At 37.3% G+C, this 27,639-nt stretch overlaps 2 protein-coding genes across 3 annotated transcripts; both read right to left on the bottom strand.

Annotated features, from left to right (window-relative positions):
- Window positions 1-2,336: 2,336 nt before the first annotated feature.
- LOC125260607 (torsin-1A-like) lies at window positions 2,337-8,948 on the bottom strand. 2 transcript variants are annotated; one of them, XM_048179065.1, is made up of 5 exons: window positions 8,718-8,948; window positions 6,362-6,627; window positions 4,664-4,839; window positions 4,050-4,180; window positions 2,337-3,084 (listed from the first exon to the last, which is right to left on the bottom strand). In XM_048179065.1, exons 1-5 carry the CDS (start codon window positions 8,872-8,874, stop codon window positions 2,831-2,833), a joined length of 984 nt encoding a protein of 327 aa, XP_048035022.1. In that variant the 5' UTR covers window positions 8,875-8,948; the 3' UTR covers window positions 2,337-2,830. The 2 variants fall into 2 exon arrangements, with proteins under 2 accessions (XP_048035022.1, XP_048035023.1); XM_048179066.1 differs by having other exon boundaries at window positions 2,897-3,084; window positions 4,031-4,180.
- A 4,519-nt stretch (window positions 8,949-13,467) lies between these two features.
- Window positions 13,468-26,270, bottom strand: LOC125259696 (torsin-1A-like). Its single transcript, XM_048177561.1, has 5 exons — window positions 25,580-26,270; window positions 18,729-18,994; window positions 18,347-18,522; window positions 18,114-18,247; window positions 13,468-14,111 (listed from the first exon to the last, which is right to left on the bottom strand). Exons 1-5 carry the CDS (start codon window positions 25,761-25,763, stop codon window positions 13,864-13,866), a joined length of 1,008 nt encoding a protein of 335 aa, XP_048033518.1. The 5' UTR covers window positions 25,764-26,270; the 3' UTR covers window positions 13,468-13,863.
- Between the last annotated feature and the right edge of the window lie 1,369 nt (window positions 26,271-27,639).

The raw sequence follows: 27,639 nt of genomic DNA on the forward strand, positions 1-27,639 counted from the left end.
AGTCTTCACATATTTCACAACACTTCAGCTTGTGATTCTTATTAAGTGGAGATCATTCACCATATCAAAGTCTCTGAGATCCTGACACCTTATACTTCTGGAAACTCCAGTTAGAAATGGTGGCACTGGAGACTAAAGGGTTCCTGATGGTTTCACTCTTAATTCTTCACCTTAATTCCTGATTCTTGGATCCACCAAGAGCACATCCACCATCAACATATAATGATTTTCGGGTACTCAAAGCAATTTACATATATGGAAGAGGGGAATCTCCTCAACCACCAATGTGCAGCATCCACCTGAATCATGAGACAGCAGCCATAGTTTTCCCAGGAGTCTCCCATCCAGGTCCGCACACTCAACCCTGCTTAGCTTCAGTGGGCAACCGGTCTTGGCCTACAGTGTGATAGCTGCTGTAATAAAATAAAGACAGGTATCGTATGTAAATAGATAAAGTGTGTAAAAAATATATATATAATTTCTAATAAATAGCCTACATAATAATAAACAAAAGTGAAGGGTAAAGATGTGTAAATAAATCCAAAATTATAATCATGAAATATTTCAAATAAAACAAATACTTCTGTTTCTAATTATTTTAGGTTTGTTTTATGTACGGTCCAGCCTATGAAGGATTGCGCTCCTACTTACAGCTCTGTTCTTGGGGTTCTTGGCTGAGGCCTGTCCCACAGAAATGAGGAGTAAGGTTTCTGGCCTTTCATGGGTAAAGCCCGGAACACACCAAGTCGACGCCGATGAACTAGTGGCGACGAAAGCAAACTACGGGGTTGGCTCATGTCGTCAGCGTCTGGGTCCAAAGTTGCCCTGACACACCAAACCGACTCTTGACACCCGAGCGTCAAGTAGCACGTCCGTTCTGTGCCTGCGTGAGATGAAATGCCTTTCCGTACCAGCAGGTGGCAATAGCTGAACAGCCAATCAGGGACGTGTTTCCCGAAGCGAACTATGGTCGCAAGTTCGGTCGTTACCAATAGAGTTCAATGGGAGTTACGACCATGGTTTACCAACGATGCTTTCGGGAAACGCACCCCAGAATGATCAGATGGCCCGACTGACCGACGAGCTCCAACACCGGTGCGGAACACACTGAGAAAACTTAGTCAGCCGACGAACAAAAACTGCCTGATGGCCAGTGTGTTCCAGGCTTAATGGGGCGCAGGCCCCATATCAAAAATGTTTGGTAAAAAAAGCTGTAGATGTGTGCGGCCCAAACACATAAGATAAGCAGGCAGTTTATGTATTGTTTTAAGTTAAGGTCATTTTTTTAGGCATGAGTGATTTATGGTAGGGCTGCACGATATATCGCATGAGATTGTCACGCGCATTTCGTCAGTAATGCCGGTTCCCTGATTACCGCTAAATCGCCATCACCTGCTTTCAAATGGAGCGGCATTTAATAGACAGAGCCGTAGCTCACTGAAAAGCCACGCAATATCGCGTTCATTATCGAAGGCGATTCATCTGCGATATGAACGCGATATTGCGTGGCTTTTCAATGATCTACGGTTCTGTCTAAATGCCGCTCCATTTGAAAGCAGGTGATGGCGATTTAGCGGTAATCAGGGAACCGGCTTTACTGACGAAATGCACGTGACAATCTCATGCGATATATCGTGCAGCCCTAATTTATGGGCTCATAAGCGATGACAAAACAAGTCCTTCAAAACTGCATCTTTCCAGTTTATACAGTTAGCAAGGGCACAGAACTGAACAGTGCAATCCTCTATGACTTTGGTACTGATACCTTGCCGAAAGAACAAAATTTCCTTGGATTGAGTCTGTATTTTGTTTGAGTCTTCTATAACGTAGTGTGAACTCAAAAACAAAGGAAAGGAAAAAAACTAAAGAAAGCTGGATCCAAATGCAGTGAGTTTTTTTTTTTTTTTTTGACAAAAATAAACATACACACAAAGACCAGAGAACCAGGAACAGAATAAGTGCACCAAACATAACATCCATAGGAACAAGACTTGACAAAGAACGCAGTAAACCCTGGGGTGTAAATACACAAGGTAAGGGGCTGATGAGGAACAGGTGTAGGCAATGAGTAGCCATGGAAACAAATGAGGGTAGCAATGGTGACAAACAAGGTAGGCAAAGAAAACAGGAACTAAACACAGGAAGTGAACAAAGAAACAATAGGATTCACTTCAATATGAAAGTCCTTTACACAACAAGGGACCAAATGACTGGGATCGTGACAGTTTCTCTATCAAGGTGTGTTGAAGCTTGTAGGACTAAAGATTGTGGATCCAAGAGCTAAACAGACTGGATGGAATCAAACAGATTCAAGCAAAAAAAACAAAAAACAAACATAATTTTCACTTTTTAATAACTCAAGAGAAAGAGTGGCCTATTACAGTTTTTCTCAATACGTTTTTCTCCAAACTCAGTTCACTGTTCTCAAAACAGTTAACACAGTGAAATTTTCCTTAATTTCATGCAAATTACGAATTCCATTATTTTTTCTAAACACATCTGCACAAAATTCTCAAATGTTTTCACAATACATTCATACAGCCTACCAAAACTTTAATATATCAAGAAAAAACAGTTTCTTTTTATTGGTCACAATGACAATCATTTGTGCACCATTTTTCCAAACAAAACTCTGTTAAAAGGGAAAAAGCAAAACAAAACAAAAAAAGAAGAAGAATGGGAAAAGGAAAAGGTGTAAGAGTGAGAGGTTTTGGAGAGGATAGAGGAAGGGTAATATTGAGCTGGAAAAAAACAGTGGAAGAGCTAAAAAGATGAGGGGAAAGGAATAGATGGTATAGGAAGATAAGATGGCGCAAGAGAAGCTGTTCATCTAATTATCAATCTTGAACTGCAACTTCGTGGTGACTGACTTACAGCCTTTATCTGCAAAGATTTTCTCTTCTTTAGAGGAGTAAAACAATTCTTGGGCCACTTCATTTGCCAAATCAAAGTTTTGTTTTATCTTCAGATGGACCATCTCAGCCAGGACACACTGACGCACATGCTCCAGCTCCAGAGGTAGGAAAGGAATAAAGTGATCAACCAGATGATGATCTATTAGAATGGATTGTGCGAATCCACCTGCTGAAAAGATATACACCAAAAAGTTAAAGGAATTATATTTCTAGAGGAACATATTCAGGAATGGATTAACCAAATGTAATTGTTTAAAGCTGCAGTCTGTAACTTCTTTTTTGGTTAAAAATGATCCAAAATAAATTTGAGCACGTACATAACCAGCCAGTGTTCAAAACTATCTCCTGACCGTAGAATGTTTCACAACGGTATAATGATGTTTTATAATTTGGGTGGTGCTGGTAGGTTTCCGCGGGAAATTCGAGCATGCCGCCGTTCGTCATTGCGTCTGTTTACATAAAAAATGAGTCCCAGCTAGTAGGCTATATGTGAGGATGCTGCAGGTGACGGATCATTTATAGCCTTTTCTCAAAGAAGCTGGAATAATTCATCTTATCATTTTGATGCCATATTGTATGATATGACAAATTAACGTTAGAGATTAGACTGTATAGAAATTGAGATCTACAGGTAACACTAATACACACTAAATACACATAGTCACGCAATGCTGATGTTTTTAACATTAACAATTTGAGAACAAAGAATAACAATAATAATAATTTGCATGGATTGATGTGATATGAGCTAAGCAATTGTTAGATTTAATCACCATTGGTAGCGTGATTTATTGTAATGCTTTTTTCCTCAGTTGGTCAGAACAAAAGTGGCAGATTTGTTACTTGTTTAGATGATATTGTTGTTTTTTTATTCATACTTCCAAGACTACAATCTGTGATTGCATAAAGATGATATTGCAAATAACTACAATTGCAGGTTTCGAACAGAGATGGCGACAAAGAGGCAAAACTTACAGACTGCAGCTTTAAGAACCAACCATTAATTAAACCAGTATATAATGTTCGGAAAAAAATACATTCATCATTTAATTGATACAAGAAAAAAAGAGTCTTGTTATAAACAAACTTATGTAGCTAAACACATATGCACATACTTTAATAAAAATCCCATACTTTTCCCACTCATGATGCTTTGAGAGATTTTAGTCTCCAGTTCCTTGCTGTTCATCTTGATCTCTTCCCGATCTTTGCCTTCTCTCCTGAAATCCTGAGCCACTTCAGCAATCTCATTCCCACCTGCATTACTATAAATAAATCAATAAATAAATCAATCTTTTAGGGGAGTAGAGGTATTTCATTATCACTACATTTGTATTTTATATAGCTAATATGTTGTAACCATTAAGGGCCAAGGGTGATAGAGGCATAGACCAAAAATATTTCCAAAAGTGTTTACTTTTATTAATCCAATAAGCAGGCTATGGGTGTTATATACAAGTCAGTGAAAAACAGAAAATTAAAAAGAATAATTAGAAAGAAAAATATTTATAAACACAAGTGCACTTAGTTCTTAAATTGCTTAAACAGCAGCAGCAAAACAGCCCATTTAAATTTCAAGTGCATGAAATGTAAACTGCATTCTTGTCTGGGTATGTAAATGATAACTCATAACTCATCTCAAAAATCTCATTGTCATGGACTGTGTCACTATTTTGGGAAGAATTTATTTACAGAATTACTTTTTATGTTGCCTTACTAACATGTAATTTATTTAAAAGTTCATTTACCTGAGAAAAATGAAGATTGCATTGCGGAATGACACTCCGTCTACACGGGCATTGTAGTATAGAAAAGGTTTAATGGTGTTGATCAGCTGAGGATTCATCTTGTCCAATTCATCAAATATGAACATGGAGCGGGGAAACCAATATACTTCTTTAACAATCAATTTCTTTAGATGTGCCTGAAGAACATTCAAATGTCAGACAGAGCAACAGACTTCTTCTATATGTGCAACACTCCCACAGGCGCATTATGATTTTTTTATATTATTATATTATTTCTCATATTAAGTATATGATTTATACAGTTTTGTAACACCTATTGTAGTTGCCATGCATTATATTCTATGAACCTACATCGTTTTCTCCCAATACCACCATTATATTGGGTGAAAATGTTGTAGGTTATTAAGGAGTTATACTGAGAGCTGTTCACTTCCTGGTGATTTTTCTTTTTTATATGACCCCACTGGAAAAATATGAAGTGGGTAGATAGAACTAAATGCACTAATTGTAAAATATTTCTATATAATTCTATTCATTGTTTATTTCAGATACAAATCTTAACCCTCATGTTGTTCCAAACCCATATGTTTTTGTAAAACTGGCAGCCTCAGTCACCATTGACACTGATTATGCACATGAATGGTGACTATATGCTGAATGTGACTAATGTGTCAATCAGATTCTGCCTAAGAAGAAGAAAAGAAAACAGCAAAAAAGGTAGTGATTCAATATTTATTTTTATTTTTTTTAAGCAAAAAATCTCACTAAACTGTGTTTGGATTTATGCGGGTTAGTTCACCCAAAAATAAAAATTCTGTCATTTATTACTCACCCTCATGCCGTTGCACACCTGTAAGACCTTCGTTCATCTTTGGAATGCAAATTAAGATATTTTAGTTGAAATCCGATGGCTCAGTGAGGCCTGCATAGGGAGTAATGACATTTCCTCTCTCAAGATCCATAAAGGTACTAAAAACATATTTAAATCAGTTCATGTGAGTACAGTGGTTCAATATTAATATTATAAAGCGACGAGAATATTTTTGGTGCGCCAAAAAAACAAAATAACGACTTATAAAATGATGGCTGATTTCAAAACAATGCTTCAGGAAGCATCGGACCACAGTGAATCTGTGTATCGAATCTGCTGTTCGGAGCGCCAAAGTCACGTGATTTCAGCCGTTGGCAGTTTGACACACGATCTGAATCATGATTCGACACACTGATTCATTTGTGCTCCGATGCTTCATGAAGCAGTGTTTTGAAATCGGCCATCACTAAAGAAGTCCTTATTTTGTTTTTTTGGCGCACCAAAAGTATTCTCGTCGCTTTGTAATATTAATATTGAACCACTGTACTCACATGAACTGATTTAAATATGTTTTTAGTACCTTTATGGATGTTGAGAGAGGAAATGTCATTGTTCCCTATGCAGGCCTCACTGAGCCATCGGATTTCAACTAAAATATCTTAATTTGTGTTCCGAAGATTAACGAAGGTCTTACGGGTGTGGAACAGCATGAGGGTGAGTAATAAATGACAAAATTTTCATTTTTGGGTGAACTAACCCTTTAAATCAAGAAAAATGTCTGAGATAAGAAATTTGAGGTATACTTTCTGTAAAGAACTCAATCTAGGGTTTGACCTGCTTTGGCAGACAAAAGACTGCTCTTAGTGAAATATGTGTCATTTACTTACGCTGTAGGCAGGTGAATACTCTTTATATGGAAAATAATTGCCAGGTACAAATAAGTGAAAATGCTTGCTGTTGTCCCCTTTCTCGTACACATTTCTTGCGATGATTTTAGTGACATAATTTTTCCCAACTCCTGTATTTCCATGGAAAGAGAGGACCAGCGGTTTGTTTGGTTTGCTGTCGGTCATAAATGATGATAGAGATTTTAGTACAACATCAAACGCGATGTGCTGCCCAAAGAGAGATTCATTTAAATCTTTCTCCAAACCTGAAAGATGTGAAGATATGTGAAGTCAAAGACTGATTGTAGCTTGCAATGATAATTTGTACTATAAACAAATAAATACAAATAACCCAGAAAGCATCACACAATCACACCTAAAATAAGAATGTTGTGAAAATAGTTTTTAAGCAGACTGTAGCCAGCTGAAAAAAGTTAAACCAGCTCATGCTGTTTTGCTGTTCTTAGCTGGACAAATTTCTCATAAAAACTAGACACACCAAAAGAATCTGACAATGACACTTTTTCTGAGGTTTTATGACACATTTATAACATGACAAATTATATCTTATAATAACTTCTAAAATGGTGTAGAAATAGCATTTGAAAGTAATTTTATCATAACAGAATAAAAAAATATTGCTGAAAATTAATTATTATGAAGAAACAACACTGGAGTCTCATTTAATCCCTCCCCATTTCTTTCATTAATGCTATTTTTATTGGTAAATAAAAGGTTTTTGTAAAGTATTTGATAGTAATAACTTAAGAGTTACTACATACTTCTAAAGGTACACTGTAAAATATGACCGTGATTTTAACAGTAAAAGACTATAAAAATGCTGCGGTGAAAAACTGTCAATCGGTTTACAGAAAGTTTCTGTACTATATACAGTGAATAACTGTAATAGATCTAACGGTACATTTAATGTAATTTTATGGTAAAATACCATTGAAAATTGAAAAACCGTAAATTGACATTCCCACAATTCCCTGCGTGACACTTCACATTTGATATATTTTCGTTGAAATAACTCTGTTTCTTCTTAGTTTTTCTCATTTTTTTTTCTAATCAGTTATGTACATTAGGGTTTTATGTTATATCTAATGTTGTTAAATTAATGTTTATTGCATTTTTAAAATTTCATGCATGTTACCATGATGGTGTTTAGTGTGTGTGTGAATGACACTGTGTGCTCCTTCTATATATTAGTATTGTTCGCCTCAGCTTGTGATGAACTTTGATTCATCATGTGACTCTTATCGCCACTGTGTTTGGTGACTGTCAGTGTATTATAAAGGTACAAAACAGATATTAGTACTTCATTAGGTTGGTAAATTAACATTATATCAGTTAATGAAATACATTATTTTACCGTAAATTTAACAGATTTTTTTTTTACATTGCTACTGTATTTTTTACGGTAAAGTTCTGGCAACCACAGCTGCCAGTTTTTTACCGTAAATTTTACTGGGATTTTTTTTACAGTGTACTACTACTTATTTGGATCAGTATTGTAAAGTGAAGATCATGGTAACCCACTAGTAATTACTTAAGTGTTACCAATATACATCAGCAAGAATTACTGTACAAAACTGTACAAAAACCTCAAAAGTTTACAATGACTCCAATGTAGTTACTAGAGAGTTATAATGTTTTTCACTTTAGAATACTGATCCAAATAATTAGTAATTCATTCTGAAGGATTTGGTAAAACTTCAGTCATTACTAGTGTATTGCATGGCCTTTACTTTATTGGCCATGGCCTTTAAATAATTATACATTATGCATCATTCATGTTAAGTATGAACCTCTATATAGTAGCCTAGTTCTAGTAGTTCTCTGGGAGGTAATAAATGTATGAACATGCTTGCTGTCTTCCCCTTTTTCGTACACATTTCTTGCATTCATTTTTTCCCCTATCTCCTGCTGTCCCATGGAAAGAGAGGACCAGCGGTTTGTTTGGGTTTTTGTCAGCCATAAATGATGATACAGCTTTTAAAACAACATTAGACACAAGTGCTGCCCAAAGAGAGATTCATTTAAATCTGCCTTCAAACCTGAAAGATGTGAAGATATGTTAAGTCAAAATATTGTTTGTAGTTTGCAATGATAATTTATAGCCTACTATAGGTCGAACTATAGGGTGAATTCAGGCTGATTGGGACACTCTTTGCCATTAAGATGACTAGGAAAAAGTTTCTCAATCAACCTGAATTCACCCTAAATGACCGAGCAAGCACAAAACATTTTAACAATGTTGCATTTTGTTACCACAACAAACAGTACCACACTTAATCAAACAAGCTCGTCTATAGGGCCTAAATACCATCAATTATTTTGCTGTTTTACTCACGTTTAGAGTCAAAAGGCAGCAAACCGTCCGGTTCAGTGTTGTATATGTATAGGCCTATAGAGGCGACAGCCGCGATCACAGCCAGAACAACTGAGGATAATGTTACAGTTATATGAGACACCAGACATAAAACTATTAAAAGATACCGCGCTTTCATTTTTTAAAGCGAATCACTCAGGCCTCTTTCAATTTTGGTTTCGTTTTTGGAAAGGAACTTGGAGAGGAACTGACGAATTAAGATGACTGCTCTCCTCACAAACATTCAGCTCCTTGTTAAAACCATGTATTGGTCACAGTTTACATGACCACTGAAGAAAAGTAGGCTGTTTTACATTAAATTACACATTGTGATTCTTACTAAAATAAGTCCTGGTTAATAAACTATATTTAGTTACTTAATGATATGAATGTAATTGAGTTCACATTGTGAAGCTTGTCAAAATCCCCACATGAGCTTCAATACAGACTCTAGTCTGCACACATCTTGCTTTTGAGAGAGAATTTTAGGAGAGAATATCATTCAGGCTCCGTCATCTATGATGTGTATCACATGATGACCAGCAGATGGAGCTACACTGCAAAAAATGCTTTTCTTATTTAGTATTTTGTCTCGTTTCCAGTCTAAATATAAAAAAAATTCTTAAATCCAGATGCTTTTACTAGATAAATAAAATGTACAACATAAAAAAAAATTGTTTTCTGAAAACAAAAATAAAAAATGAAACAAAATTATCTGCCAATGGGGTAAGAAAAATAATCTTGTTTCTATTTGAAATCTTGTTTTTTTGAAGAATTTATCAGAATTTATTTGTGATTTACTGTCAGTGGTTTTGTACGTAATGTCACAAACTGGTTCCCTCCACACTGTCAGTGTTGGTTCAACATCACGTTTGCATCCACAAATAATGTTGACACAGTGAGATTTTAACACACACACACACACACACACACAAAACAACAAAACAAAATAATGGTAATGTCATTGAATCAGCGTTACACTGATGTTAGTCTGTTTGACTGCTGTCGAATTAACATTAAAATTAACAAAAATAATAAATGTTTCGGAGCGTTATGAATCTTTTGTGTCGAATCATGATTCACGTGACTTTGACGCTCTGAATCGCTAATTCGACACAAAAGATTCATAACGCTCCGAAGCTTCGTGAAGCAGTATTTTGAAATCAGCCATCACTATATAAGTCGTTATATTGTTGTTGTTGTTTTTTTGGCGCACCAAAAATATTCTTGTCGCTTTATAGTATTTATGTTGAACCACTGAACTCACATGAACTGATTTAAATATGTTTTTAGTACATTAATGGATCTTGAGAGAGGAAATGTCATTGCTGGCAATGCAGGCCTCACTGAGCCATTTCAACTAAAATATCTTAATTTGTGTTCTGAAGATGAACGAAGGTCTTACGGCTGTGAAACGGCATGAGGGTGAGTAATTAATGACATTATTTTCATTTTTGGGTGAACTAACCCTTTAAGCCAGTAGCTTTGTGCCTCGCATTGTAATTGACAGCTTCAGGGATTATAGTAATAGCAGCGATCTTTGCTTGCTATAATATATATTTTTTATTCTGTTAACTATGCATTGCAAAGTTTCTGAATTGACTACAGTATTTAAATGCCCAACTGAATTTGATTGACAGTGATAGCCTCAATGGACAGAACAAAACTATCTGATATGTGTCAAATGATCTGTGTGCATTATTTCTTGGTGTAAATACGAAATAATAACAGACCTGCCACTTTTTCTGTGTAATGTGTTACTTATTACTTATGTGTTGCTAACCTTTCAAATCAGTCACTCACTGACTTTTTACCTAAACATTTACAGACCTTTAAATCTAAAATAATTCTAAGCATTTTTTAATATATTCTGTCCTGAGAATTATTATTTTTTTATTTCATGAACAGGATAAGTTAATATTTCAAACTGTGTCTTTGCAGTTATTTTGGATTGATCAGTACTGGGCTTGCAGTTCATTTGTGCCATGTTTGTCTTCTACCACCAAAGTACATTTTTGACCCAGGAAAACCCCTGACGTTGTATCAATGTCACCTTACTCTCTAGGTCAGTGGTTCCCAAACTTTTTAACGTGGAGTACCCCCTGAAGGGATTACCATCCTTCTGCGTACCCCCTCTCTTCCACTTCGACTGCAGTTACACCTTTACCATTAAGTGACAATATTTGCCCCCTAAATTGATTTTCCAGTGCATTTTTTTACCTTTATGAATAACTTTATAAAATAAATAATGTTTTAAATAAAAAAATGTTCAATAGAGAAATATGCAATGATGGTAAAACGAAGTAAAACTTTTAAATATTAAACTAAAACCGCCAGTAGGTGGCAGCAAGTCACTGTTTTTATGAGTGAGTCATCGAGTCATTCATTCAGTAACGAAGCAAGTGGCTGTGAATGAATCACTGAATCATTGACTCTCACGATTCGTTCAAAGCCGCAGAATTGTTCGCGAAACACAGACGTGTGTTGTAGTTCTGCTGTGGTTTTCGTTAGAACTATTATTTCATTGCAAAATAGAGTAAATACTGACAGTACTGTGTTTAAAATGTACGTTTTATTTTTTGACCTGTTGTATAATAATGTCACGTTCGCAGTCATGTGGATATTTGGGAACAATTGCGTTCTTGCTCGTTATCATCATTAAACACAAGAACTCACACAAGGTATGTTTTTGTATCGGAGGAAGTTTGAGTCTTAAATCGAAATTAATCCATTATCTGTGTGTCTATATTTGTTCTTCATGCGAGTAAGTGCTGAATCCCCACTTTTACAAAGGTGCATTGTCGAGAACGACAGTAGCCTAATTTAGCGCAATTTAAGGCAGCAGATTCTGCACACAATCTATCATATGCGTGCTGCTTGTGTGGATAGTGGATACAGTCATTTTTGACTGCAAATGATGAGGTAATTTTATTAAATGTACTGGATTTATGACATTTTGGCAGTTAGAAATAGATGCTCGATTTTAATATTATTTTAAGGTAGAATTAAATGAACTTCTCAGCATTTTGTTCGCGTACCCCCTTTTGTCACCTCACGTACCCCCAGGGGTACGCGTACCCCAGTTTGGGAACCACTGCTCTAGGTAATTAGTTAAATGTGTTCATATGTTATTATATGCCAGACTTAATTTAATACAATATGAAACCATGCACTCTGTTTTGTTTCTATTTACAGCTAACTATTTACAAGATCCCAGTTCGACCGACTACAGAAACAGGTTGGTTTATCAGGTCCTGTCTGGTTCAGATCCTCCTTAAAGCAGCAGTGAATAACCTCAAGATTTAATTTTGGGTCCTCTGTTATTTAACCTATATATGCTGGTGTAATCAATCAATTTCCTTTCACCAGTAAGTGCAGAAGACATGCAACTCTATCTTTCACTTGCACCAGATGCCCTCAATTCAGTTTCCACCCTGCTGGACTGTATAGAGATCATAAAATTGTGGATGTCACAGAACGTTCAACAGCTAAACAAAGATTAGACAGAGGTACTTGTCATCGGTAATGACGCAAGAAGAATATCTATTGTGCCATATCTGTACTCTTTATAAAAATAACAACTTTTGTAGTGATGGCCGATTTCAAAACACTGCTTCAGGAAGCTTCGGAGCGTTATGAATCAGTGTGTAGAATCAGCTGTTCAGACCACCAAAGTCATGTGATTTCAGCAGTTTGGCAATTTGACACGCAATCTGAATCATGATTCGATACACTGATTCATAACGCTCCGAAGCTTCATGAAGCAGTGTTTTGAAATCGGCCATCACTATATAAGTTGTTATTTTGGGTTTTTTTGGCGCACCAAAAATATTCTCGTCGCTTTATAATATTAATATTGAACCACTGTACTCACATGAACTGATTTAAATATGTTTTTAGTACCTTTATGGATCTTGAGATAGGAAATGTCATCGCTCCCTATGGAGGCCTCACAGAGCCATCGGATTTCAACTAAAATATCTTAATTTGTGTTCCGAAGATTAACGAAGGTCTTACAGGTGTGGAACGGCATGAGGGTGAGTAATAAATGACAGAATTTTTATTTTTGGGTGAACTAACTCTTTAAAATGAGAAATCACATAACTCCAACACTCAGATCCCTTCATTGGCTGCCTGTATCATTCAGAATTGAATTGAAGATCCTCTTATTAGTTTTTAAATATTTTCTTAGGTACTGCCCCAATATACCTTTCTAATTTGTTGAATAAATGACTGCAGCAAGATTGCTTTAAACATTCAACTTGTTGGTTGTAACAAAAACACAGCTAAATATTGGTGAGTCAGCCTTTAGTCATTTCGGTCCCAAGCTGGAACTCTCTTCCTGACAACCTACAAGCAATCGGCTCACTATGCACTTTGAAAAAATATCTCAAAACTCATTTGTTGATTTTTATTAATTGCAAAAATGCTTGAAAACTGATGAATCTGCAGGACCTGGAGGAATTTTCTGAAGAACAGAGCTCAGTTTAACTGCTCAAGACAAACAAGAGACTCATGAACAACCATCACAAAACAAAAAAACAGTCGTGGATCATCAGGTAACCACACACAGTATATAGAGTCAGTGGTTCACATACTTATGAATGGGGTTATTTTAATAAATTCAGCTATTGTTTTGTCTTGTGAACTAAATGCAAACATCTTTTATGTAAAATATCTTACTCAGGACAGTACTAAACAAAAAATAAGATGCATTTTTTATTATCCCTCTTATTTTATTAAAATAATTCTCATTTTCACAGATTCTACAAGGGGTTCACATACTTTTTCATGCCACTGTATGTGAATGCATACAACATGTATTTTCTTCTTTATAGCACTTTGTAAACACTGTTTTTAAAAGGTGCTATTTAAATAAAGCTTTATTTACTTCTAGTCTATCTGGCAAGACCAAAGAATGTGGACCCAAAAGACTGGACACAATCAAATAGCTGAAATTTAAAAGCAGAGTATTACATTCTCCTATACACTGGGATATTAATTAGTAAAAACTATGGTGAAAAGTCAATACCTCATTGCTGTTAAACTATGTGCATTAAACAGCAACAGTTTTTTGTTGTTGTTGTTTTGTGTGTGAACAACAAGCTCTGCTAAAGTCTTTCATCTATTAATCAACATACAGCACCAACTTCTGTCTGACAGACTTGCAGCCTTTAACAGCAAAGACCTTCTCTTTTTCAGGGAAGAACGGCATGTCTCTGGCCACTTTATCTACCAGATCAGTGTTTCGGGTTATCTTCAGATCATCCATCTCAGCCTTGACACACTGACGCACATGCCTCAGCTCCAGAGGTAGGAAGGGAATATAGTGATCAATCAGATGATGATCTATTAGACTGGATTGCAGAAACCCACCTGTAAAATGTAGAGGAACAAATTTCTGTTACAAATATATATATATAAATATATTTATATATATATACACACAATACAAGAATGCAACTGTCACGTTTTGAGTTTGTTAATGTTTAGAGTTTGGTTTTGTTCAGCTTTCATGTCTTGTCTTCTGTTTTTTTTGTCAGTTTTCTAGTTTAATTAGTTCTGTTCTCCACTGTTCCCTGCTTGTTTGTTTCCTAGTTTATTATTGATTGAGTAGTGTTCTGTTCAGATGTGTCTAGTTAGTTTCTCCCTTTGTTTGCTCTGTTTATTCAGTTAGTTCTTTGTGTACATGGTTTTCTCCTGTTTGTTGTGTTTATTATTAAAGTCATGCATGTAACAGAATGCAGAACCTTTAGGAAAAGAAATGGATTTACCTGCGGTACGTATGTTCTACTTGGAACAGCAAGGAAGAACCCTCGAGGACCACACAAGGGATTTTTCCCCCTCCCCCTTCAAAACAACTCATCATCTCTTTCTGTCACATGCTATGGCGCGAGGGTGGAGCTATCTGGAACTGCCAGCAGATCCAGTGACGTATGGGGTAAATGCTGTCGCTGGGGTAAGCTTCACTTTATAGAGATTAATGCATTAACCACCGCTGATGCCAGTCATTAGGGTGTACAGTACCCTTAAACATGGAAAGGAACCTGAGGACACGCTCAGTCAGTCAGGCTGCGTGTCCACTGGAGCGTTTTTAGATTAATTCTTATGGAAGTTGAGCGTCACACTTAACTTACGCGCGAGCGTAAGGCTCAACTTCCAGAGGAATGAACCAAAAACACTTGCTCTTACCCACTTGCTCCGTGCCAACGAACACGCAGCGTCAGTCAGTCAGTCTCTCTCTTGCGTGCTCTCTCGCTGTTTAGTGCCGTTAACCTTGAACGTCATCCTCAATAAATAAAGTTCTTACAGTAACGTGAGGGTGCTTGGAGTGAGTCCGGTGGAGAGAAATCCCCCACACTGCAAATGGGCATTCATATCTGCCTTCATTTTGTAAGTAACGCCCAACTTCCAACGATCCAATCAATTCCCAAAGGACGAAATCAAGTCCCGCCCTCTCATTTCAGATGCCATTTCACTCGGATAGACGTCACAGTAGAGAAGAAAATACAATCGCAACTTCCGCTTCATGCCGACTTTAATACGAATGTAGTATATAATTTAGCAGCAGGAATGATTCGTGTAGTGTTTGTGTGTGTCTCAGCAGTTACAAATAAAGCCACAATAAACACATGGCACTAACTTGTCAATCATTTTGATGGATGACGCTGAGAAAAAACTTTATTTCTCTTTGACAGTTGTACTAGCATGTGACTTGCATAAACACATTTTGGTACACTTTAAAATGTTGCCTTGTGAAAGCGAACCAAACCAAGAAGAAAATGCAACATTGTAACAAATTTAGTCCCTGTTTTGGAACAAAACAAATGATCCTTAGTTGTGAAAATGCCCTAAGAGTATTTTACCACACCAGTCTTAATGAGCAGACAAGGGCACACCTGCCCGTTGATAGTCCTCAGGGGACCATTGCAGACTTTGTGGAGTGGTGCTGACCATCTGTGGTTTATTATTGGCCATGCGGATGAGCACAGTCCAGTGTCGGCTCCATCCCCTGAGTCTGTTCCAGTATCAGTTCCAGCCCCTGAGTCCCCTCCAGTGTCGGCTCCATCCCCTGAGTCTGTTCCGGTGTCAGCTCCAGCCCCTGAGTCCCCTCCAGTGTCGGCTCCATCCCCTGAGTCTGTTCCGGTGTCAGCTCCAGCCCCTGAGTCCCCTCCAGTGTCGGCTCCATCCCCTGAGTCTGTTCCGGTGTCAGCTCCAGCCCCTGAGTCCCCTCCAGTGTCGGCTCCATCCCCTGAGTCTGTTCCGGTGTCAGCTTCAGCCCCTGAGTCCCCTCCAGTGTCGGCTCCATCCCCTGAGTCTGTTCCAGTGTCAGTTCCAGCCCCTGAGTCCCCTCCAGTGTCGGCTCCATCCCCTGAGTCTGTTCCAGTGTCAGTTCCAGCCCCTGAGTCCCCTCCAGTGTCGGCTCCATCCCCTGAGTCTGTTCCGGTGTCAGCTTCAGCCCCTGAGTCCCCTCCAGTGTAGGCTCCATCCCCTGAGTCTGTTCCGGTGTTGGTTCCAGCCCCTGAGTCCACTCCAGTGTCAGTTCCATCCCCTGAGTCTGTTCCGGTGATAGGTCCAGCCCATGAGTCCCCTCCAGTGTCGGTTCCATCTCCTGAGTCTGTTCCAGTGTCAGCTTCAGCCCCTGAGTCCCCTCCAGTGTCAGCTCCAGCCTGAGTCCACTCCGTTGTTGGTTCCAGCCCCTGAGTCCACTCCGGTGTCGGCTCCAGCCCCTGAGTCCACTCCGGTGTCGGCTCCAGCCCCTGAGTCCGTTCCGGTGTTGGTTCCAGCCCCTGAGTCCCCTCCAGTGTCGGTTCCAACCCCTGAGTCTGTTCGGGTGTCAGCTTCAGCCCCTGAGTCCCCTCCAGTGTCGGCTCCATCCCCTGAGTCTGTTCCGGTGTCAGCTCCAGCCCCTGAGTCCCCTCCAGTGTCGGCTCCATCCCCTGAGTCTGTTCCGGTGTCAGCTCCAGCCCCTGAGTCCCCTCCAGTGTCGGCTCCATCCCCTGAGTCTGTTCCGGTGATAGCTCCAGCCCCTGAGTCCCCTCCAGTGTTGGCTCCATCCCCTGAGTCTGTTCCGGTGATAGGTCCAGCCCCTGAGTCCCCACCAGTGTCGGTTCCATCCCCTGAGTCTGTTCCAGTGTCAGCTTCAGCCCCTGAGTCCCCTCCAGTGTCAGCTCCAGCCTGAGTCCACTCCGTTGTTGGTTCCAGCCCCTGAGTCCACTCCGGTGTCGGCTCCAGCCCCTGAGTCTGTTCTGGTGTTGGTTCCAGCCCCTGAGTCCACTCCGGTGTCGGCTCCAGCCCCTGAGCCACCCGCTCTCTCAGACACGGCCAAGGAGGCCATCCCTGAGACACCCATCCCTGCACTGCTGGCACCCCCTGGTTCCTTATGATGCTGGATCCTTCCAGGCTTCCTGAGCTACCACCACCTCCTTGGTTCCTTGTAATGTTGGTACCTGTAGGCTTCCTGTTCTTTCTAAGCCGTCCCTTGTCAGCCTTCAGGGCAGCCCACCATCCCATCCCTGTGGATTTGTTACAGCAAGAGGGCGCGCCTTCCGGGAAGGGGGTGTACTGTCACTTTTTGAGATTGATTGTTCATATACAGTTTGTTTTTTTCTGCTTTCATGTATTGTCTACTTTTTCTGTTTTATGGTCAGTTTTCTAATTTGTTAATTAGTTCTGTTCTCTGTTCCCTGCTCATTTGTTTTCCAGGATACTATTGATTATTTTGTTCAGGTGTCTAGTTAGATTTTCCCTTTGTTTGCTCTGTGTATTTATGCCCTAAGTTTTAGTTAGTTCCTGATTCTGCATTAGACGTACACTTACGTCACTGGTAGTTCCCATAGTGCTGGTTTAGACCCTACACTGAAGTAGGTAGAAAGGAGCTAATTTAGTTCCCCCAAAAGTTTTAGTTCCTAGAACTAAAATAATTTCTACCGTAGTTCCTGCAGTGCAAACACGGCAAAATCCTGGTACTTCTGCCAATAGTTCTTGGAACTATGAAAGGTTCCTCCAGTGCCCTTATTGTTTAACGTCTATGTGTACTGTATGTGGTTGTTATTTCTCAAAGTTATTTTTTTCTGTTTGTGTTTATTTTTAAAGTCAGTTTGAGTATTGAGGTACCACCTACCCATGAGAGTAACCAGTTAGGTATATTCCTAACTGGTTTATGCTTATGCTTATATTACTAACTGGTTTATGCTTATTAAATGATTACACTTGATTGCTCTTAAACCTGTACATATATATTCAAATTTACCTTTGATGTAAAACTTGTAAAAAACATCTATATAAATATACTTTACAAATCTTTTTTTTTTTTTTTTTTGTCATTTTTTAAATATATATTTGGAAAACAGATATCAATGCTTTTTCAATACACACTGTTCTCATCATTGAAGATGTTTTGAGAGATTTTACTCTCCAGTTCTTCGCTGTTCAACCACATCTCTTCCCGTTTTTTGCCTGCTCTCCAGAAATCCATAGCCATGTCTTTAATCACATTCCCACCTGCATTACTATAAATACAAAAACATAGTTTCTCATTAGTTGGGTCACTCTTTTGGGAGAGTAGAGATATTTAATTACCATTCTGCTTGAATTACATTTTTTTTTACCTGAGAAAAATGAAGATTGCATTGTAAAATGGCACTCCATCAACACGGGCATTGTAGTCCAGAAAAGGTTTAATGACGTCGATCAGCTGAGAATTCATCTTGTCCGTTTCATCAAATATGAACATGGATCGGGGAAAACTTGATACATTTCCATGAATCCACTGCTTTAGCTGTGCCTGAATATACAGAACATGCAAATACTTTTAAGAAAATGCATTTTTTTATTTGCATTATTTTTTTAAGGAAATGATTTACCTTGCTCACCAAAATGACCTGCTCTGGCAGAAAAATCTTTTGACAAAACACTTGCAACAGCTAGGCTATCTATCCGCTAATCTCGGAATATGGATTATATAACATAAAATATGTATTTTTTACTTACACTGTAGATGTGTAAACGGTCTTTGTGTGGGAAATGATGCTCAGATATAAATGTGTGAAAATGTTTGCTGTTCTCCCCTTCTTTATAAATGTTTTTTGCCATGATTTTAGCAACATAATTTTTTCCAGTTCCTGTACTCCCATGGAAAGAGAGGACCAGTGGTTTGTTTGGGTTTTTGTCAGCCATAAATGATTTTACAGCTTTTAGTACAACATCAGACACAATGTGCTGCCCAAAGAGAGAGTCTCTTAAATCTGCCTCCAAACCTGAAAGATGTGAATGTGACAAGACATTGGTTAGTGTCAATTGTTTGAAAATTTAAAATGTTAATTAACAAATTAGTGGCATTCTGATACTTCATGAAAACTCAGCAAGCACAAAACATTTTTATTTTATGTTTCATTTTGTGGGAAAATAACAACATGGTAGGTACAAGGTTTTTAGAAAGTTATACCATAAAAAAAAAAACAATCAAATCTTACAAAAATAAAAAAATAATATTAAGCTACTTACTTCAACTGCCAAACATAACCTAATGTTCTGATCTATTATTCTCTCTTATATTTTTTCAATGATTCAACAGCGTTGCAACATGAAAATATTTATGGATGTTTTTCATTGCATGCTTTTAAATTAAAAAAATCTTTACATTTTTATCATTTATAGTAAAATTATTTGGTAGTCAGAGGTGGGGGCGCCAGATTTTTAAAGGTTTTAAAAAAGTTTGTGATTTAAAGAGATAGGAGATGTACTTGCATGACTGAAAGGTCCACTGAAGTGTCTTGGAATGTGTTGGCGTAATTTCAACTGAAACAGGTAGACAGGGTGGGATATATTTTTTCAGCTGCCCAGTTCGCCCGTGCCAAAAAATGCTACTGCACGACAGCATCAAACTTCTGTCATGGTCACAAAAGTCATTTTTAAAAGCCGTTTTAATACTTAAGTACTCTGTAAATGTGTTTATTTTAACCATGCGGTGGCGCCAGATACTCTTTAATCGGTTGGTAATGACAAACAGAGACATATTAATTTATAACATTAATAAGATGACTCGTTGAATTCATCTTGGGAACGTCAGCTGAATGTATTTTTAGTAAAATGCCTGTATATAAGATTCAGTGTTGGGCACGTTACTTTAAAAAAGTAATTAGTTATAGTTACTAGTTACTTCTCACAAATAGTAACGGAGTTAGTAACTGAGTTACATCATTAGAAAAGTAACTAATTACCAGGGAAAGTAACTATTGCGTTACTTTAAAAAATAAATAAATAAATAAATAAAAATATGCCAAATAAATTGAATGCCCCCAATATTACATATAAGTCTAAGAATAAATTATTCTTGATGCGACTCCTGACTCATGATCCGCTCTTGCTCACGACATGAAATTTCTCTGTACTGTACAATACGTGTTGGTAGCCATTAAAGAAAACGTAGTTTCATATTTATGTTTAAATAGTCCTATGTTATGTTTTAAATGCATTTATTCTATTACGAAAAGTGAACAGCATGAGTAAGATGCATCATAAGATGCGCAAATATATCGGGAGACATGGAGTGGGTCAGATATGATTTTGACCACTTCATTAAGTTTTGCTTTGTAGAAAGCCTTTCTTTGTAGCAAATTTCATTTTGTAAAAATTGTATCTTAATTTTAATCAATGTTTCATCAACCAATTGCTTGGATTTAATATATAACAAGCAAATATAGCAGACAATAAAATCATGACATGGAGGCGCGGGCGCGATCACTGGCACGTGAACTGGAGCGCGTCTTATAGGCTAAATGAACCGAAACTCAGAGGCTGCTTGCCTCGCAGACATGAGAAATATATCCATAGAATGCTTGAAATATCTACTTTAACGAAAATGAAGTAATTAAAAACGAAAAGAAAGACGCTACTCTGATTATGTAGCCTAATCCGAATGAAATGTGCATTCTCTCTCTAGGTGCGTCCATATGAGCAGATGATCAGCAATGAGAATCAGCAATGTCAACTTCATCTTTGCAGCCGACACTGATTCAGAAAACATTACTTTATTAATAAACAATTAAAATGTCTCCTTGCTGTTTTTGTCACACTCATAATCATTACTTTTGCCGGTTCTTTATGGCAATTATGCGTGCCCTTGAGTGCTATATATGTAAACGCTCCTTATTATGGTTTATTCTCTCCAGTATTTAAGAAATTAAATTAATATAAATGTGATTAGTCAACTAATAGCTTAAATGAACAAATACTAGTCGACTAGAAAAAAACTCATTTCACATATTTTCGATCAAAAAAAAGTAACGGCGTTAGTAACCGTTTATTTATAACGCCGTTATTCCCATCACTGATAAGATTAGTATTCGCCAAGTTCAGAGGCTGTCATATATGTGAAAACTTACTTTGTTGTGTATTTTTAATATGAGAAATAACTTTTATATTGATTCAATGGATTAATTGTATTTTGAAAAAAAAATGTCATGGATTTATTTTGAGGAAAAAATAATCAGTTTTTATAACCTTTGAAAATTAAAATGTAGATTTGAATTTTTGATGTTTTTATAACCAAAAGATGCTATGTGAAAGTTTGAAACAGAAAATAGTGGTTTTCATCTTGCCACTTTCTTGGTAAAGAATTTTTTTTTTCATTTTTACTCAAATTAATCAAAATGGAGTTATTGTGTTTTGGAACCAAACTCTTCATTTAAACTGAGGTGTTCCTATATCCTCTATATACGGTGGCCCAGTAGTGCACAACACAACGAAATTAAAAAAGCAAACATAAGTTCACAACACAACGAAATCGAGACACAACACAACAGAATCGAGCCACAACACAACGAAATCGAGCCACAACACAACGGAATAAAGCCACAACACAACGGAATCAAGCCACAACACAACGGAAATGCTCCCGACCACTAGGGGGCTCTCAGAGCTCGGTAAAGTTAGTTTTCCTTGCCACTGTTCTATAGAGTCGGCAGTAATATCAATACCACGATTAGTTTAAACAGTATGTAACCACTGCATATCGACATGAAATATTAATTCAATATCACCTACGTGCAAAATAGCTTCATATTTAGGCCTATACTTGTGAATGATTTGACGCGCTACCACGGCGCATGATGAAGGGAACGTCTGCCAATCCCACTAAGTGGTTAAAACGTATAATTTGTATTCATTAAAATTACTTTTAACATTTAAAAACAGACATATTCAAATTCCAAAGCTTGTCAGTCTTACCAACAGGAACTAACAACCTTTGGAATTTGAACATGTCTGTTTTTAAATGTTAAAAGTAATTTTAATGAATACAAATTATACGTTTTAACCACTTGGTGGAATTGGTGGATGTTCCCTTTATCATGTGCCGTGGTATCGCGTCAAATCATTCACAAGTATAAATATGAAGCTATTGTGAACGTAGTTGATTTTTAATTAATATACCATGTCGATATACAATGCTTACATACTTAAAACTAATCATGGTATTGATATCTTTGTAAAACTGTCGACTTTATAGAACAGTGGCAAGGAATAGTAATATTACCTAGCTCTGAGAGCCCCCAAGTGGTCGGGAGCATTTCCGTTGTGTTGTGGCTTGATTCCGTTGTGTTGTGGTTTAATTCCGTTGTGTTGTGGCTTTATTTCGTTGTGTTGTGGCTTTATTTCGTTGTGTTGTGGCTTTATTTCGTTGTGTTGTGGCTTTATTTCCTTTGTGTTGTGGCTTGATTCCGTTGTGTTGTGGCTTGATTCCGTTGTGTTGTGGCTTTATTCCTTTGTGTTGTGGCTTGATTCCGTTGTGTTGTGGCTTATTCCGTTGTGTTGTGGTTTAATTCCGTTGTGTTGTGGCTTATTCCGTTGTGTTGTGGTTTAATTCCGTTGTGTTGTGGCTTGATTCCGTTGTGTTGTGGCTTGATTCCGTTGTGTTGTGGCTTATTCCGTTGTGTTGTGGTTTAATTCCGTTGTGTTGTGGCTTATTCCGTTGTGTTGTGGCTTTATTTCGTTGTGTTGTGAACTTATGTTTGCTTTTTTAATTTCGTTGTGTTGTGCACTACTGGGCCACCGTATCTATATGCACTATGTGCCATTCACCAAAAAGAAACTAGTAAATGTGTGAGCAAAGGACCGATTTCAGCCATAACTTCAGCGTCTGTAGGAGGAGGCGGGACTTCAGTTTCTGAAGAGCATTTGGTTGGACCGAAGATTTGATGAGAAGCTGAAATCCACAATGTCATGAAAATCTGTGATCCATTTTAGCGAAAGTGAGAGACTGTAAGTTTTGAATGCTTATATCTCCAAAATGCAAATTTTATAATTGTTTTTGAACACACAAACTTATAACTTTAAGGCTAACATATTAATACTAAAAGCTAAAAAAAACTTAAAGCTGCATTCTGCCATTTTTCCTTTTTGTTCCCCATCTCTGTTTAAAACCTGCGATTGCAGTCATGTGCAGAATAATTATTGTTACGTGGGTTGTGCCTCGGCACATCTAATGTTTGCTGTCAATCACTACATCGGTGTGGATACTGAACTTCAGAATCACAGATTCTACGTCTTGAAAGTATGACCAATATAAGAATTTTCACTGAAAAATATCATCTGAACAAGTAAGTAACATTTCTGCCACTTTTGTTCTGACCAACTGAGAAAAAAAGCATTAGGCCTACAATAAATCACGCTGCTAATGATGATTAAATCTAACGATCGCTTAGCTCAGATCACACCAAACCGTGCAAATTATTATTACTGTTATACTTTGTTCTCAATTTGTTAATATTAACAACATCAGCATTACAGATCCGGACCACATCTGGTACATGTGGATTACACACGGACCAGATGTGGGTCAGATCTGGGCCAACACTATATTGCTGTCTGGGTGTGTATTAGTGTTACCTGTAGATTTCAATTTCTCTAGCCACTGCGCAGTCCAAAGTCTTTTGTTTTTTGACTACGGGTGAATCTCCAGTTGTCACTGTCATTTGAATCTTTCTGGATTACAATCCACCATCAAAATGATAAATTGAATTATTCCAGCTGCTCTGAGAACAGGCTATAAATTATCCACTACAAACAGCATCCTCACGTGATAAAACTGACTAGCCTGGACAGGACTCCTTCCTTTCTGTTTACAGATGTTACGTAATAATGCAAAGACGAACTGCTGCATGCTCAGATTTCCTGCGGAAATCCACCAGGTCGCTCTTATTATAAAACATTATTACAATAAGCTTACCGTTGTGAATCGAGCTAAGATAAGAAGATGGTTTTGAACACTGGCTGGTTATGTACTTGTTCAAAAATTGATTTTGGATAATTTTTAACCAAAAAAAGTTACAGACTGCAGCTTTAAATTTTGATTTCAGGGGAACTTGAAATAACTTGCCTTAAAGGTGGTAAAGAGGATGTTTTGTTTTATACATTTTTGCAATATTACTTGAAACTGTCTTTACTAACTGATAAAAGACTATTTATTAGGTGCACTGAAAGGAATATTATTAATATACATCATCTGTGAACGAGGTAGAGCCTTAAAAACATCAGCCAATCGTTTGCGCGATCATCGCGTAAACGATTGGCCCTCTGGCTTGTCAATCACTGCCATTGTGAGAGACGCGCGCGGATTGGCCCTCTTGTCAATTACTGCCATGACGTTCCTTGTGAGAGACGCGTGGCTGCGCGCTCCAGTAACTTTCCACACTCTACAGGCTGCATGCAATGTTTTTGTCGGGAGACAGGAGTAACAACTGCAGATTATGAGTCACCTGCGGTGAGTCCGACATAATGAATACACTAAGTGTGTGCGCGGCTTAAGGATTGTAAGGCCGATTATGAATGTAAATTGATACTTATGACTGATCGCGATCAAACGCGTCCAGTCAGAGCCAGTTGCGTTCAGTCTGCGATTACAGTCGGTGTTCAAATTCCATGTGAAAGTATATAAATCTACTTCAGGAGCAGGAAACTATCGCTGTATGTTGAGCACAGTCAGAATGTTTTAGCTAGTCGTAAAATGTGTGCCCGGCTTAATAACAGCAAATGCCGGTGGTAAACAAACACTCGTGCACGAGTTTTGGGAGGCGTTCACTTGAAATGAGCTGTGAAGGAGGGGGATTGTTCTTCCGCATGCGCTCATTTCAAAAACTCAGTCGACGAAAACATCCTGTACCACCTTTAAAGGGACTTTAAGAGAACTTGCACTGTAAGGTAGTTTTCAGTGCGCCCTCTGAGACGGAGTGGAACACAGACAATCAAAAGTGAACTTTGAGCTTCGGGTGCGGTCAAGTAGGCTTTCTGTTTGTCCTACTGTTTGTAATTTGCTTTTCTGTTTTTATTGTATTACTGACTACTTGTTTTCAATAATTTAAAGGACATTTGAACTTCCATTAGTTAGTCTTTATTATTTTGCTGTAGAATCTAAATTGATGTTGAGAATTGCCAAAGTGCCGGTATCTAAAAATTAGATTAGACCTTATTTCCAGCATATTGATATTTCTATTGTTAAATAAATCGCTCATTTTTGGTCATGACCCTAACATAATCGTGTAAAAAAAAAAAAAAAAAAAAAAAAAAAAAAAAAAAAAAAAAAAATATATATATATATATATATATATTTTTGCCACAATGAAGCAGTCCTATAAGGACGCTTTACAAAAACAGTAACAGAATAGACAGTAGATTCACAATCATAAACAGTCATTGCATAATCAGTTAAGTGGACAATAGACATTTGCCCAGTCCGGAGACAGAGATGATTGCAGTTGCATATCATGGTACAATTTTGTAGTAGCCTACAGAAAACAGAGATATATAACAATGTATTAAGCAACAACAGAAAGAAGATTACTCACGTTCAGGTTTAAAAGTTAATAATGGATTCGGATCAGTTTTCGGTCCAAAAAAATTGCTTTGGCCTAACCAATAAGAAAATGAGGCAAGCACAATCCCACCCACAACCAGCGAGACCATCTCCGCAAATACTGCTGGTATATTAGACAGAAACAAAACTATTAAAAGATGCAACGCTTTCATCATGAAAGCAATTCAGGTTATTCCTCCTTAGTCCACGCTTTCGTTTTGGAAGGAAAGCTGACAGATGAAGAAGTGTAGGCTATAGTGCACACCCACAGCGGAATTATGCAAGGCGATTGGCCTATATTGAACAACATTTAGTTTCCTCTTGTTCTTTCAATAATAAAGACCATTATGTTAACGAACACAAACTCGTGACTCCATTAGGATGGATTAAAAGCCATTAAATAAAAATTATTAAATTAGAGAACAGGTAGGCCTATAGTTGAGAATTATATTGTTTACAATGATTGCAACATTCAAATTGTTCTTTGTGCGTTCATCTTGAAGACATTCGTGATTTATTCATGTTTCCCGTAGGTTTCTGTCATACCACAGGCCGCAATAGAAATTCAAAAGAAAAACGCATCAATCACAATTCAACAGTCTGGACAGTCGCTAACAACTTCCACACTCATCCAAACTGACTGGACTTTGCTTGAACTGTCATTTGGAGGCGCACATGATGACCAGCAGGTGGAGCCAAATGTTCACATGTGTTGTGCTCTCGTGTCCTATATATATATATATATATATATATATATATATATATATATATATATATATATATATATATATATATATATATATATATATATATTTTTTTTTTTTTTTTTTTTTATTGCGAACTTTATAAACATGACATTAATGTTATACATTTATGTATATGGTATACAACATGTATCAACATTATATACAATGTCATCTGAACATACAGAACAAAAAAATATGACATTTGCAAACAGAAAAAAGAGGAAAGAAAAATTAGTAGAGGAAAGAAAAAGAAAAAGAAAAAAAGAGGGTAAGATTAATTTACATTTCAATTAGAGTATTCAAATTAAAATCATTACAAATTGAGGTTGTTCTTCTTGCTTTCTTATTTACAGAGGATGAAATAGTGTTAAGGCACATTTTAAATTCTTTCAAAAAAACAAGAAATATTGGTTTGTTGTTAGAGAATTTACATTTATGGATATAGAATTTGCAAAGAAAATAAATTAAATTTATAACAAAACAAGCTTTGTTTTTATTAGAATCAGAATCAAAGTGGCCAAAAATAATATTTTTAAAAGTTACAGATATATCTTGTTGGATATTAACTTTAATAAATGTTTCAATATCTTTCCATAGTTGTTCTGTATATAAACATGACCAAAATAGATGATAGACAGTTTCTGTGTGAACTTGGCAAAATGAGCACCTTGTATCAATATTGTTTTTATATTTAATCATAAAATATTTAGCAGGGTCAAATTTATTTATTATTTTAAAAGACACTTCTTTTACTTTATTGGTAAGAACACATTTTTGTTGTAAAGACCAAATCTTTTTCCAATTTAGTGTCCTAATGGACTATATGCACGGGTTACTTCCTGGTTGTCGTTAAGCCAGCTCGGGCACTTCCGGTGAACTGTTAGCTGTTCATTCTGTAGTCGTTGTACATCGACACAAAACCATCAATGGTTGACTTTTTTATGTTGTATTTATATTTTAATGCAGTTATCACATTTACCTAATTTGCCAACTATACGATATCTCGTCCGAAAGTTCATCAGGATCAACACCTTTGCACAGACTCGGATGTATCTTTCTCAAGTGGCGTCGATTCCTCCTGATGTCTTTCCAGCTGGAGTTTGCACTGTGTAAGACCGTGGTTCATCTCTCTGGTGCACCACTACAGCAGGCTTTCATCCACATCTGGTCTGCATATGTACTGCGGATCCTGGAACTAGCTCAGGTAGTGTCTTGGCATTCTGGTTGTACCGATGCCGCATACGAGATTGCAAATCCACCAGCCTTTTTGTGTATATGTTGTGGGGTTGACTGTTGAGGCCTTGAA

Source organism: Megalobrama amblycephala, linkage group LG24 (genome assembly GCF_018812025.1).
Source record: "Megalobrama amblycephala isolate DHTTF-2021 linkage group LG24, ASM1881202v1, whole genome shotgun sequence".
Classification (NCBI taxonomy): Eukaryota; Metazoa; Chordata; class Actinopteri; order Cypriniformes; family Xenocyprididae; genus Megalobrama; species Megalobrama amblycephala.